Source organism: Oncorhynchus nerka, linkage group LG18 (assembly GCF_034236695.1).
Source record: "Oncorhynchus nerka isolate Pitt River linkage group LG18, Oner_Uvic_2.0, whole genome shotgun sequence".
In the NCBI taxonomy this organism is placed as follows: domain Eukaryota; kingdom Metazoa; phylum Chordata; class Actinopteri; order Salmoniformes; family Salmonidae; genus Oncorhynchus; species Oncorhynchus nerka.
In genome coordinates, this window is record NC_088413.1 from 8,836,743 (window position 1) to 8,852,469 (window position 15,727).

The following is a 15,727-nucleotide window of genomic DNA, read 5'->3' on the forward strand; positions in this document are numbered from 1 at the left end:
CTCTCATACAAGCTTGGTATCAGCTGAGATAGTTGACTCAATCCCCTCCCATACAAACTGGTTATCAGCTGAGATAGTTGACTCAATCCCCTCCCATACAAACTGGTTATCAGCTGAGATAGTTGACTCAATCCCCTCCCATACAAGCTTGGTATCAGCTGAGATAGTTGACTCAATCCCGTCCCATACAAACTGGTTATCAGCTGAGATAGTTGACTCAATCCCCTCCCATACAAACTGGTTATCAGCTGAGATAGTTGACACAATCCCCTCCCATACAAACTGGTTATCAGCTGAGATAGTTGACTCAATCCCCTCCCATACAAACTGGTTATCAGCTGAGATAGTTGACACAATCCCCTCCCATACAAACTGGTTATCAGCTGAGATAGTTGACACAATCCCCTCCCATACAAACTGGTTATCAGCTGAGATAGTTGACACAATCCCGTCCCATACAAACTGGTTATCAGCTGAGATAGTAACACAATCCCCTCCCATACAAACTGGTTATCAGCTGAGATAGTTGACACAATCCCCTCCCATACAAACTGGTTATCAGCTGTGATAGTTAAACATTCTTAGGGCTGGATCGATATGTCAACAGCCAGTGAAAGTGCAGAGCGCCAAATTGAAAACAACAGAAATCTCATCATTAAAATTCCTCAAACATACATCTATTTTATACCGTTTTTAAAGGTAATCTTGTTGTTAATCCCACCACAGTGTCCGATTTCAAATAGGCTTTAGAGCGAAAACACCACAAACGATTATGTTAGGTCACCACCAACTCACAGAAAAACACAGCCATTTTTCCAGCAAAAGAGAGGAGTCACAAAAAGCACAAATAGAGATCAAATGAATCACTTACCTTTGATGATCTTCATGATAATGCACTCCCAGGAATCCTAGTTCCACAATAAATGTTCGATAATGTCTATTATTTATGTCCAAGTAGCTACTTTTGTTAGGGCGTTTAAGTACACAAATCCAAACGCTTTTGTAGGTCCAGCCGAACGTCGGACGAAAACTTCCAAAAGTTATAATACAGGTCGTAGAAACATTTCAAACTAACTATAGAATCAATCTTTAGAATGTTTTTATCATAAATCTTCAATAACGTTCCAACCGGAGAATCCCATTGTCTGTAGAAAAGCCTTGGAACGCAGGTCGCTATCATGTGAAATGCGCGTGACCAGGAAATTGCTCTCTGCCAGTAACCTGACTCATTCAGCTCTTATTCAGCCCCACAACACAGTAGAAGCCTCATTTAAGTTTCTAAAGACGATTGACATCTAGTGGAAGCCCAAGGAAGTGCAACTTCATCCATATCCCACTGTGAATTCAATAGGAGCTGGGTTGAAAATCGACCAACCTCAGATTTCTCACTTCCTGTTTGGATTTCTTCTCAGGTTTTTGCCTGCCATATAAGTTCTGTTTTACTCACAGACATCATTCAAACAGTTTTAGAAACTTCAGAGTGTTTCTGATCCAATACTAATAATAATATGCATATATTAGCAACTGGGACTGAGGAGCAGGCCGTTTACTCTGGGCACATCTGGGCACCTTTCATCCAAGCTACTCAATTCTGCCCCTGCAGCCATAAGAAGTTAACACAATCCCCTCCCATACAAACTGGTTATCAGCTGAGATAGTTGACACACATCCACTAACCAACACATCGACTGTACATGCAGATTGATTGATTGATTGATTGGTTGATTGATTGATTGATTGATTGGTTGATTGATTGATTGACTGGTTGATTGATTGATTGATTGGTTGATTGATTGATTGGTTGATTGATTGGTTGATTGATTGACACTTTGATAATCCCTAAGGGATGGCTGATCTGATTTTCTGAAAGAATTAACAGTAAACGTTACACACAGAAGTGTGAAAACCATAAGGACATTACAAATGTATCTCTCCCTCCCTCCACTTCTCTCTCCCTCCCTCTCTCTCCCTTCCCTCTCCCTCCCTCTCTCTCCCTCCCCCCACTTCTCTCTCTTTCCCTCTCTCTCCCTCCCTTATTTCTCCCTCTCCCTCTCCCTCCCCTCTCTCCTCCCTCTCCTCCCTCCCTCTCTCTCCCTCCCTCCCTCCGCTCTCTCCTTTCCCCTCTCTCCCCCCCTCTCCCTCCCTCTCTCTCTTTCCCTCTCTCTCCCTCCCCTCTCCCTCCCTCTCCTCCCTCCCTCTCCTCCCTCTCTCCCTCCCCTCTCCCTCCCTCTCCTCCCTCCCCTCTCCCTCCCCTCTTTCCCCTCTCTCTCCCTCCCTCTCTCTCCCTCCCCTCTTTCTCCCTCTCTCCCTCCCTCTCCCTCCCCTCTTTCTCCCTCTCTCTCCCTCCCCTCTCCCTCCCCTCTCTTTCCCTCTCTCCCTCTCTCTCTTTCCCTCTCTCTCCCTCCCTCTCTCCCTCCCTCCCTCTCCCTCCCTCTCCCTCCCTCTCCTCCTCCCCTCTCCCTCCCTCTCTCTCCCTCCCTCTCCCTCCCTCCCTCTCTCTCCCCTCCTCCAGGTATCCCAGGCAGCGACTACATCAATGCCAACTACATTGATGGCTACCGTCGTCAAAACGCCTACATCGCGACGCAGGGCTCTCTCCCCGAGACCTTCTGTGACTTCTGGAGACTGGTTTGGGAACAGCACACGGCCAACATCGTCATGATGACCAAGCTAGAGGAGAAGTCTCGGGTAAGGACTGAGAATCCTTGTTTAATACAGTGAAGAGGACAGTTACAAATCAATAGATTGATTGATTGATTGATAGAAATTACATTTTTTTTTACATGTTAGTGATTTTTTAACAGACACATTTATCCAGAGCAGTTAGTGTCAGATCATTGGAATGATTTGGAGGAAGGATCAGTTGACGGCCAATGGGGATGGAGATAGAATGTCTTCTGGTGTGGATGGCCAATGGGGATGGAGGTAGAATGTCTTCTGGTGTGGATGGCCAATGGGGATGGAGGTAGAATGTCTTCTGGTGTGGATGGCCAATGGGGATGGAGGTAGAATGTCTTCTGGTGTGGATGGCCAATGGGGATGGAGGTAGAATGTCTTCTGGTGTGGATGGCCAATGGGGATGGAGGTAGAATGTCTTCTGGTGTGGATGGCCAATGGGGATGGAGGTAGAATGTCTTCTGGTGTGGATGGCCAATGGGGATGGAGGTAGAATGTCTTCTGGTGTGGATGGCCAATGGGGATGGAGGAGAATGTTTCTGGTGTGGATGGCCAATGGGGATGGAGGTAGAATGTCTTCTGGTGTGGATGGCCAATGGGGATGGAGGTATAATGTCTTCTGGTGTGGATGGCCAATGGGGATGGAGGTAGAATGTCTTCTGGTGTGGATTTTTAATGGGGATGGAGGTAGAATGTCTTCATGGATGACAATGGGGATGAATAAATTCTGGTAAAATGGGGATGGAGGTAGAATGTTTTTTGGTGTGGACGGCCAATGGGGATGGAGGTAGAATGTCTTCTGGTGTGGATGGCCAATGGGGATGGAGGTAGAATGTCTTCTGGTGTGGATGGCCAATGGGGATGGAGGTAGAATGTCTTCAGTGTGGACTCTCCCAATGGGGATGGAGATAAAATGTCTTCTGTGTGGATTTTCTCCCTCAATGGGGATGGAGGTAGAATGTCTTCTGTCACCTGGCCACTGGGGATGGAGGTAGAATGTCTTCTGGTGTGGATGGCCACCATGACTCGATGGAGGTAGAATGTCTTCTGGTGTGGATGGCCAATGGGGATGGAGGTAGAATGTCTTCTGTGTGGATGGCCAATGGGGATGGAGGTACTAACATGTCTTCTGGTGTGGATGGCCAATGGGGATGGAGGTAGAATGTCTTCTGGTGTGGATGGCCAATGGGGATGGAGGTAGAATGTCTTCTGGTGTGGATGGCCAATGGGGATGGAGGTAGAATGTCTTCTGGTGTGGATGGCCAATGGGGATGGAGGTAGAATGTCTTCTATGTGGATGGCCAATGGGGATGGAGTACTAAATGTCTATCTGGTGTGGATACCATGACTAGTAGAATACTAACATGTGGATGGCCAATGGGGATGGAGGTAGAATGTCTTCTGTGTGGATGACCAATGGGGATGGAGGTAGAATGTCTTCATGTGGATGGCCAATGGGGATGGAGGTAGAATGTCTTCTGGTGTGGACTAACCAATGGGGATGGAGGTAGAATACTTCTGGTGAACGGCCAATGGGGATGGAGGTAGAATGTACTTCTGGTGTAGTACCATGGGGATAGTAGTACTAACATGTCTTCTATGTGGATGTACCATGGGGATGGAGGTACTAACATCTTCTGGTGTGGATGGCCAATGGGGATGGAGGTAGAATGTCTTCTGGTGTGGACTATGTAATGGGGATGGAGATAAATGTCTTCTGGTGTGGATGGCCAATGGGGATGGAGGTAGAACTAACTTGTGCTGGTGTGTACCAATGGGGATGGAGATAGAATGTCTTCTGGTGTGGACGGCCAATGGGGATGGAGATAGAATGTCTTCTGGTGTGGACGGCCAATGGGGATGGAGATAGAATGTCTTCTGGTGTGGATGGCCAATGGGGATGGAGATAGAATGTCTTCTGGTGTGGATGGCCAATGGGGATGGAGATAGAATGTCTTCTGGTGTGGACGGCCAATGGGGATGGAGATAGAATGTCTTCTGGTGTGGACGGCCAATGGGGAACAGGGAACATAACTGCCTAATCATTTTGTAGACTGTAAAAATGACCACAACAAGTCCAAACAGATACAGTATAATAATAAGGCTTTAAACTGAATCATTTCAAATGTTGTTTACATTTTTAAAACCGACATGATGACATTCTAAGAATAAATAAATAAATATCTATAATGTTTTTTTGGCTTAGAAAACTTGGTGTGTCCAAATAACATGCAGGGGGCCAGTTGGTGAACCTTGTTGTATATTATGTGTGTATACAGCAGTGTGACTCTCCTATTAGGACTTCAAATAATCATGTATTTTCTCCCTCAGACGTGTTTCTAACATGGTGCTGTCACCTTATACTGTAGTACTGTCTTGTACTATGTAGTACCATGACTCGTAGTACTAACATGTACTATGTAGTACCATGACTCGTAGTACTAACATGTACTATGTAGTACCATGACTAGTAGTACTAACATGTACTATGTAGTACCATGACTCAGTAGTACTAACATGTACTATGTAGTACCATGACTAGTAGTACTAACATGTACTATGTAGTACCATGACTAGTAGTACTAACATGTACTATGTAGTACCATGACTAGTAGTACTAACATGTACTATGTAGTACCATGACTAGTAGAACTAACATGTGCTATGTAGTACCATGACTGAGTAGTACTACTATGTAGTACCATGACTATATATCCATGTACATGTGGCTATGTAGTACCATGACTAGTAGTACTACCATGTACTATGTAGTACCATGACAAGTAGTACTACCATGTACTATGTAGTACCATGACTAGTAGAACTAACATGTACTATGTAGTACCATGACTAGTAGAACTAACATGTACTATGTAGTACCATGACTCGTAGTACTAACATGTACTATGTAGTACCATGACTCGTAGTACTAACATGTACTATGTAGTACCATGACTAGTAGTACTAACATGTACTATGTAGTACCATGACTAGTAGTACTAACATGTACTATGTAGTACCATGACTAGTAGTACAAGGTACAAATCTGTGTACTAACAGGCAGTTAACCATGACTAGTAGTATTGAAAATAAAAATGTGTTCTTAATTGACTTGCCTGGTTAAATAAAGGTAAAATAAATCAAATGTACTATGTAGTACCATGACTAGTAGTAACTAACATGTACTATGTAGTACCATGACTAGTAGTACTACCATGTACTATGTAGTACCATGACTAGTAGTACTAACATGTACTATGTAGTACCATGACTAGTAGTACTACCATGTACTATGTAGTACCATGACTAGTAGTACTACCATGTACTGTGTAGTTTCATGACTAGTAGAATTATCATGTAGTACCCAGACTATAAGATGAGATGTACCATGGCCTGTAATACTAATAGTTTAGGTAGTTTACACTGTCTGTAGATCCAGAAATCTTGCTTGTTTGTAGGTGACCAAATACTTATAGTTAATCATTTAAATACATCCAGAAAAATCCTATAATGTGATTTTCATGTTTTATATAGATTTGTCTGTCAAATACATATATATTTATAAATATATCTTTTATGGATCAATATATGGTTATACAGTGGGGCAAAAGATTTAGTCAGCTTGCACTTAAAAATATGAGTGGCTGACTATCATAGGTACACTGTCTGTGAGAGCCCTTGCACTGTTTGTAGGTGATCAAATATGGATAAATCATTTTGTCTGTCATGGTTGAAGTATATGGATAAATATATGGTTGTATATGGATAAATATATGGTTATATGGATGGCTGTATATGGATAAATATATGGTTATATATGGATCAATATATGGTTACATATGGATAATATATATATGTTAAATATGGATAAATATGGTTATATATGGATCAATATATGTTATATATGGATAAATATATGGTTATATATGGATAAATATATGGTCAATATATATGGATCAATATATGGTTATATATGGATCAATATATGGTTATATATGGATAATATATATGGTAAATATATGGATAAATATGGTTATATATGGATAAATATATGGTTATATATGGATAAATATATGGTTATATATGGATCAATATATGGTTATATAGTTATAAATGGATAAATATATGGATAAATATATGGTTATATACCTGTATATAGTTATAAATTGATAAATATATGGTTATATATGGATAAATATATGGTTATATATGGATCAATATATGGTTATATACCTGTATATAGTTATAAATTGATAAATATATGGTTATATATGGATAAATATATGGATATATATGGATAAATATATGGTTACATATGGATAAATATATGGTTATATATGGATAATTATATGGTTACAAATGGATAAATATATGGTCATATATGGATAAATATATGGCTATATAGTTATAAATGGATAAATATATGGTCATATATGGATAAATATATGGTTATATATGGATAAATATATGGTTATATAGTTATAAATGGATAAATATATGGTTACATATGGATAAATATATAGTTATATATGGATAAATATATGGATATGTATGGATAAATATATGGATATATATGGATAAATATATGGTTGTATATGGTTATACATGGATAAATATATGGTTGTATATGGTTATATATGGATCAATATATAGTTACATATGGATAAATATATGGTTATACATGGATAAATATATGGATATGTATGACTAAATATATGGCTCTGGTAGTACCATGCTAATACTAACAATAATACTAATATTGTAGTATTACCATGTACTATATAGTACCATTTTAATAGCAGTACTAATACTGTGGTAGTAATGTACTGTAGTGCTGTGTGGTAGCTGCTGCCGTGACTCTTTTTCAACTCTCTCTCTCTCTCTCTCTGTGTGTCTGTTTCAGATGCCCTCTTATTTCTTCTCCAAGGCAAGACATCCCTCTCTCCTTCCCTCCCTCCTTTACCCTCCCCCTATCCCTCTCTCCTTCCCTCTCCCTTTACTCTCTTACTTCATTTCTGCAACCTCTGCTCACGTGGTTTTCTGATCACACAATATATTATTTTCTGTCTGGTTTTTAAAACACACTGAGAATGACTGAAATGCTCCTCTAAAAAAAACACTTTTGGAGACTCAACTAAATGCACGTTGTCCGTTAGTTCACGTTGTCCGTTAGTTCACGTTGTCCGTTAGTTCACGTTGTCCGTTAGTTCACGTTGTCCGTTAGTTCACGTTGTCCGTTAGTTCACGTTGTCCGTTAGTTCACGTTGTACGTTAGTTCACGTTGTCCGTTAGTTCACGTTGTCCGTTAGTTCACGTTGCATGTTGTTGTGTGTTGTGTTCTTTGGATCTCGTTCAAGCTTGGGGTCGACTTCCATTTCAGTTCAGTCCATTTCCTCTTCAAGGTCGGGGTCGACTTCCATTTCAGTTCAGTCCGTTTCCTCTTCAAGAAGAAGATTTAGGACCATTTATTATCAATTCGATTTGTTATTTATTCTCAAGTCTCCATTTTGGGATTTCAGGTCCTGTCCAGAATTGGCTGAAAAGAAATGAAACTGACCCAAAACGTTTGTTGTCTGTTTAATCTAGACTGTAGCCACTAGTCATCCATGTTAGGTAGCTACTGTTTATTACATAGCTAATAGTACATTAAGGAGCTGCAGTAGGATTAGACTGTTAGACTGTTAGACTGTTACTGTTACACTGTTAGACTGTTAGACTACTAGACTGTTAGACTATTAGACTATTAGACTGTTAGACTATTAGACTGTTAGACTACTAGACTGTTAGACTATTATACTGTTAGACTATTAGACTGTTAGACTGTTAGACTGTTAGACTACTAGACTGTTAGACTGTTAGACTGTTAGACTGTTAGACTACTAGACTGTTAGACTATTAGACTGTTAGACTATTAGACTGTTAGACTATTAGACTGTTAGACTACTAGACTGTTAGACTGTTAGACTGTTAGACTACTAGACTATTAGACTACTAGACTGTTAGACTACTAGACTATTAGACTGTTAGACTACTAGACTATTAGCCTGTTAGACTACTAGACTATTAGACTGATAGACTACTAGACTGTTAGACTACTAGACTATTAGACTGTTAGACTACTAGACTATTAGACTGTTAGACTACTAGACTATTAGACTGTTAGACTGTTAGACTACTAGACTGTTAGACTACTAGACTACTAGACTGTTAGACTACTAGACTGTTAGACTACTAGACTATTAGACTGTTAGACTACTAGACTATTAGACTGTTAGACTACTAGACTATTAGACTGTTAGACTATTAGACTGTTAGACTATTAGACTGTTAGACTATTAGACTACTAGACTGTTAGACTATTAGACTGTTAGACTATTAGACTGTTAGACTACTAGACTCTTAGACTGTTAGACTGTTAGACTATTAGACTGTTAGACTATTAGACTGCTAGACTATTAGACTGTTAGACTACTAGACTATTAGACTGTTAGACTACTAGACTGTTAGACTACTAGACTACTAGACTGTTAGACTGTTAGACTGTTAGACTACTAGACTATTAGACTGTTAGACTACTAGACTGTTAGACTGTTAGACTACTAGACTATTAGACTGTTAGACTACTAGACTATTAGACTGTTAGACTGTTAGACGATTAGACTGTTAGACTGTTAGACTACTAGACTGTTAGACTACTAGACTATTAGACTGTTAGACTACTAGACTATTAGACTGTTAGACTACTAGACTATTAGACTGTTAGACTATTAGACTGTTAGACTACTAGACTGTTAGACTATTAGACTACTAGACTGTTAGACTATTATACTGTTAGACTATTAGACTGTTAGACTACTAGACTGTTAGACTATTAGACTATTAGACTGTTAGACTACTAGACTGTTAGACTACTAGACTGTTAGACTACTAGACTGTTAGACTACTAGACTGTTAGACTATTAGACTGTTAGACTATTAGACTGTTAGACTGTTAGACTATTAGACTGTTAGACTATTAGACTGTTAGACTATTAGACTACTAGACTGTTAGACTACTAGACTGTTAGACTATTAGACTGTTAGACTGTTAGACTACTAGACTACTAGACTATTAGACTGTTAGACTATTAGACTACTTAGACTGTTAGACTATTAGACTGTTAGACTGTTAGACTACTAGACTGTTAGACTATTAGACTGTTAGACTGTTAGACTGTTAGACTACTAGACTGTTAGACTATTAGACTGTTAGACTATTAGACTGTTAGACTACTAGACTGTTAGACTGTTAGACTGTTAGACTATTAGACTGTTAGACTGTTAGACTACTAGACTGTTAGACTACTAGACTACTAGACTGTTAGACTACTAGACTGTTAGACTACTAGACTATTAGACTGTTAGACTACTAGACTATTAGACTGTTAGACTACTAGACTGTTAGACTGTTAGACTACTAGACTATTAGACTGTTAGACTGTTAGACTGTTAGACTGTTAGACTGTTAGACTGTTAGACTATTAGACTGTTAGACTACTAGACTGTTAGACTACTAGACTATTAGACTGTTAGACTGTTAGACTACTAGACTGTTAGACTACTAGACTGTTAGACTACTAGACTGTTAGACTACTAGACTGTTAGACTACTAGACTACTAGACTGTTAGACTACTAGACTATTAGACTGTTAGACTACTAGACTATTAGACTGTTAGACTATTAGACTATTAGACTGTTAGACTGTTAGACTATTAGACTGTTAGACTATTAGACTGTTAGACTATTAGACTGTTAGACTACTAGACTGTTAGACTGTTAGATTATTAGACTGTTAGACTATTAGACTGTTAGACTGTTAGACTGCTAGACTATTAGACTGTTAGACTACTAGACTATTAGACTGTTAGACTACTAGACTGTTAGACTACTAGACTACTAGACTGTTAGACTGTTAGACTACTAGACTATTAGACTGTTAGACTACTAGACTATTAGACTGTTAGACTATTAGACTGTTAGACTGTTAGACTATTAGACTATTAGACTGTTAGACTACTAGACTGTTAGACTATTAGACTGTTAGACTGTTAGACTGTTAGACTACTAGACTGTTAGACTACTAGACTATTAGACTGTTAGACTACTAGACTATTAGACTGTTAGACTACTAGACTATTAGACTGTTAGACTACTAGACTATTAGACTGTTAGACTGTTAGACTACTAGACTACTAGACTGTTAGACTACTAGACTATTAGACTGTTAGACTACTAGACTATTAGACTGTTAGACTACTAGACTATTAGACTGTTAGACTACTAGACTATTAGACTGTTAGACTATTAGACTGTTAGACTATTAGACTGTTAGACTACTAGACTATTAGACTGTTAGACTACTAGACTATTAGACTGTTAGACTACTAGACTATTAGACTATTAGACTGTTAGACTGTTAGACTACTAGACTACTAGACTGTTAGACTACTAGACTGTTAGACTACTAGACTATTAGACTGTTAGACTACTAGACTATTAGACTGTTAGACTACTAGACTGTTAGACTGTTAGACGATTAGACTGTTAGACTGTTAGACTATTAGACTGTTAGACTACTAGACTATTAGACTGTTAGACTATTAGACTGTTAGACTACTAGACTATTAGACTATTAGACTATTAGACTACTAGACTATTAGACTGTTAGACTACTAGACTGTTAGACTATTAGACTATTAGACTGTTAGACTATTAGACTGTTAGACTGTTAGACTACTAGACTACTAGACTGTTAGACTACTAGACTATTAGACTGTTAGACTACTAGACTATTAGACTGTTAGACTGTTAGACTGTTAGACTACTAGACTACTAGACTGTTAGACTACTAGACTATTAGACTGTTAGACTACTAGACTATTAGACTGTTAGACTGTTAGACTGACTACTAGACTGTTAGACTACTAGACTATTAGACTGTTAGACTACTAGACTATTAGACTGTTAGACTATTAGACTATTAGACTACTAGACTATTAGACTGTTAGACTACTAGACTGTTAGACTATTAGACTATTAGACTGTTAGACTATTAGACTGTTAGACTACTAGACTACTAGACTGTTAGACTACTAGACTATTAGACTGTTAGACTACTAGACTATTAGACTGTTAGACTGTTAGACTGTTAGACTGTTAGACTACTAGACTACTAGACTGTTAGACTACTAGACTATTAGACTGTTAGACTACTAGACTATTAGACTGTTAGACTACTAGACTACTAGACTGTTAGACTACTAGACTATTAGACTGTTAGACTACTAGACTATTAGACTGTTAGACTACTAGACTATTAGACTGTTAGACTACTAGACTATTAGACTGTTAGACTGTTAGACTACTAGACTGTTAGACTACTAGACTATTAGACTGTTAGACTACTAGACTATTAGACTGTTAGACTGTTAGACTGTTAGACTACTAGACTACTAGACTATTAGACTGTTAGACTACTAGACTATTAGACTGTTAGACTACTAGACTGTTAGACTACTAGACTATTAGACTATTAGACTGACTATTAGACTGTTAGACTGTTAGACTGTTAGACTACTAGACTATTAGACTGTTAGACTATTAGACTATTAGACTGTTAGACTGTTAGACTACTAGACTATTAGACTGTTAGACTACTAGACTGTTAGACTACTAGACTGTTAGACTGTTAGACTACTAGACTATTAGACTACTAGACTGTTAGACTGTTAGACTACTAGACTATTAGACTGTTAGATTACTAGACTATTAGACTGTTAGACTACTAGACTATTAGACTGTTAGACTACTAGACTATTAGACTGTTAGACTGTTAGACTGTTAGACTGTTAGACTGTTAGACTACTAGACTACTAGACTGTTAGACTACTAGACTATTAGACTGTTAGACTACTAGACTATTAGACTGTTAGACTACTAGACTACTAGACTGTTAGACTGTTAGACTATTAGACTGTTAGACTATTAGACTGTTAGACTATTAGACTGTTAGACTACTAGACTATTAGACTGTTAGACTATTAGACTATTAGACTGTTAGACTGTTAGACGTTTAGACTGTTAGACTGTTAGACTACTAGACTGTTAGACTGTTAGACTATTAGACTACTAGACTATTAGACTGTTAGACTACTAGACTATTAGACTGTTAGACTACTAGACTATTAGACTGTTAGACTACTAGACTATTAGACTGTTAGACTACTAGACTATTAGACTGTTAGACTGTTAGACTGTTAGACTGTTAGACTGTTAGACTGTTAGACTGTTAGACTACTAGACTACTAGACTGTTAGACTGTTAGACTACTAGACTATTAGACTGTTAGACTACTAGACTATTAGACTGTTAGACTACTAGACTATTAGACTGTTAGACTGTTAGACTGTTAGACTATTAGACTACTAGACTATTAGACTGTTAGACTACTAGACTACTAGACTGTTAGACTGTTAGACTACTAGACTGTTAGACTGTTAGACTACTAGACTATTAGACTGTTAGACTGTTAGACTATTAGACTGTTAGACTACTAGACTGTTAGACTATTAGACTGTTAGACTACTAGACTACTAGACTGTTAGACTACTAGACTATTAGACTGTTAGACTACTAGACTATTAGACTGTTAGACTGTTAGACTGTTAGACTGTTAGACTACTAGACTACTAGACTGTTAGACTACTAGACTATTAGACTGTTAGACTACTAGACTATTAGACTGTTAGACTGTTAGACTACTAGACTACTAGACTGTTAGACTACTAGACTATTAGACTGTTAGACTACTAGACTATTAGACTGTTAGACTATTAGACTATTAGACTGTTAGACTACTAGACTATTAGACTGTTAGACTGTTAGACTACTAGACTGTTAGACTACTAGACTATTAGACTACTAGACTATTAGACTGTTAGACTGTTAGACTGTTAGACTACTAGACTATTAGACTGTTAGACTACTAGACTGTTAGACTGTTAGACTGTTAGACTACTAGACTATTAGACTATTAGACTGTTAGACTACTAGACTATTAGACTGTTAGACTGTTAGACTGTTAGACTACTAGACTATTAGACTGTTAGACTATTAGACTATTAGACTGTTAGACTGTTAGACTACTAGACTATTAGACTGTTAGACTACTAGACTGTTAGACTACTAGACTGTTAGACTGTTAGACTACTAGACTGTTAGACTACTAGACTGTTAGACTGTTAGACTACTAGACTATTAGACTGTTAGACTACTAGACTATTAGACTGTTAGACTACTAGACTATTAGACTGTTAGACTACTAGACTATTAGACTGTTAGACTGTTAGACGATTAGACTGTTAGACTGTTAGACTGTTAGACTACTAGACTACTAGACTGTTAGACTACTAGACTATTAGACTGTTAGACTACTAGACTATTAGACTGTTAGACTACTAGACTACTAGACTGTTAGACTGTTAGACTATTAGACTGTTAGACTATTAGACTGTTAGACTATTAGACTGTTAGACTACTAGACTATTAGACTGTTAGACTATTAGACTGTTAGACTACTAGACTGTTAGACTATTAGACTGTTAGACTGTTAGACTGTTAGACTACTAGACTGTTAGACTGTTAGACTATTAGACTACTAGACTATTAGACTGTTAGACTACTAGACTATTAGACTGTTAGACTACTAGACTATTAGACTGTTAGATTACTAGACTATTAGACTGTTAGACTACTAGACTATTAGACTGTTAGACTGTTAGACGATTAGACTGTTAGACTGTTAGACTGTTAGACTGTTAGACTACTTACTAGACTGTTAGACTGTTAGACTACTAGACTATTAGACTGTTAGACTACTAGACTATTAGACTGTTAGACTACTAGACTATTAGACTGTTAGACTATTAGACTGTTAGACTGTTAGACTACTAGACTATTAGACTGTTAGACTACTAGACTACTAGACTGTTAGACTGTTAGACTACTAGACTGTTAGACTGTTAGACTACTAGACTATTAGACTGTTAGACTACTAGACTATTAGACTGTTAGACTACTAGACTATTAGACTGTTAGACTACTAGACTGTTAGACTGTTAGACTACTAGACTATTAGACTACTAGACTATTAGACTGTTAGACTACTAGACTATTAGACTGTTAGACTACTAGACTATTAGACTACTAGACTGTTAGACTACTAGACTACTAGACTGTTAGACTACTAGACTATTAGACTGTTAGACTACTAGACTATTAGACTGTTAGACTACTAGACTATTAGACTACTAGACTGTTAGACTACTAGACTACTAGACTGTTAGACTACTAGACTATTAGACTGTTAGACTACTAGACTATTAGACTGTTAGACTACTAGACTATTAGACTGTTAGACTATTAGACTGTTAGACTGTTAGACTACTAGACTATTAGACTATTAGACTGTTAGACTACTAGACTATTAGACTGTTAGACTGTTAGACTGTTAGACTACTAGACTACTAGACTATTAGACTATTAGACTGTTAGACTACTAGACTATTAGACTGTTAGACTACTAGACTATTAGACTGTTAGACTACTAGACTGTTAGACTGTTAGACGATTAGACTGTTAGACTGTTAGACTGTTAGACTACTAGACTATTAGACTGTTAGACTACTAGACTATTAGACTGTTAGACTACTAGACTATTAGACTGTTAGACTATTAGACTATTAGACTGTTAGACTACTAGACTATTAGACTGTTAGACTACTAGACTATTAGACTGTTAGACTATTAGACTATTAGACTGTTAGACTATTAGACTGTTAGACTATTAGACTGTTAGACTACTAGACTGTTAGACTGTTAGACTACTAGACTGTTAGACTACTAGACTATTAGACTGTTAGACTACTAGACTGTTAGACTGTTAGACTACTAGACTGTTAGACTGTTAGACTACTAGACTACTAGACTGTTAGACTGTTAGACTACTAGACT

At 37.7% G+C, this 15,727-nt stretch overlaps 1 protein-coding gene across 1 annotated transcript in view; it reads left to right on the top strand.

Annotated features, from left to right (window-relative positions):
* LOC115128132 (receptor-type tyrosine-protein phosphatase delta-like) overlaps window positions 1–15,727 on the top strand; it is a 211,803-nt gene that overhangs the window by 73,897 nt on the left and 122,179 nt on the right. The window contains exon 28 of the mRNA XM_065004525.1: window positions 2,513–2,688. Coding sequence (XP_064860597.1) covers window positions 2,513–2,688 — 176 coding nt within the window. The remainder of the gene's footprint in view (window positions 1–2,512; window positions 2,689–15,727) is intronic.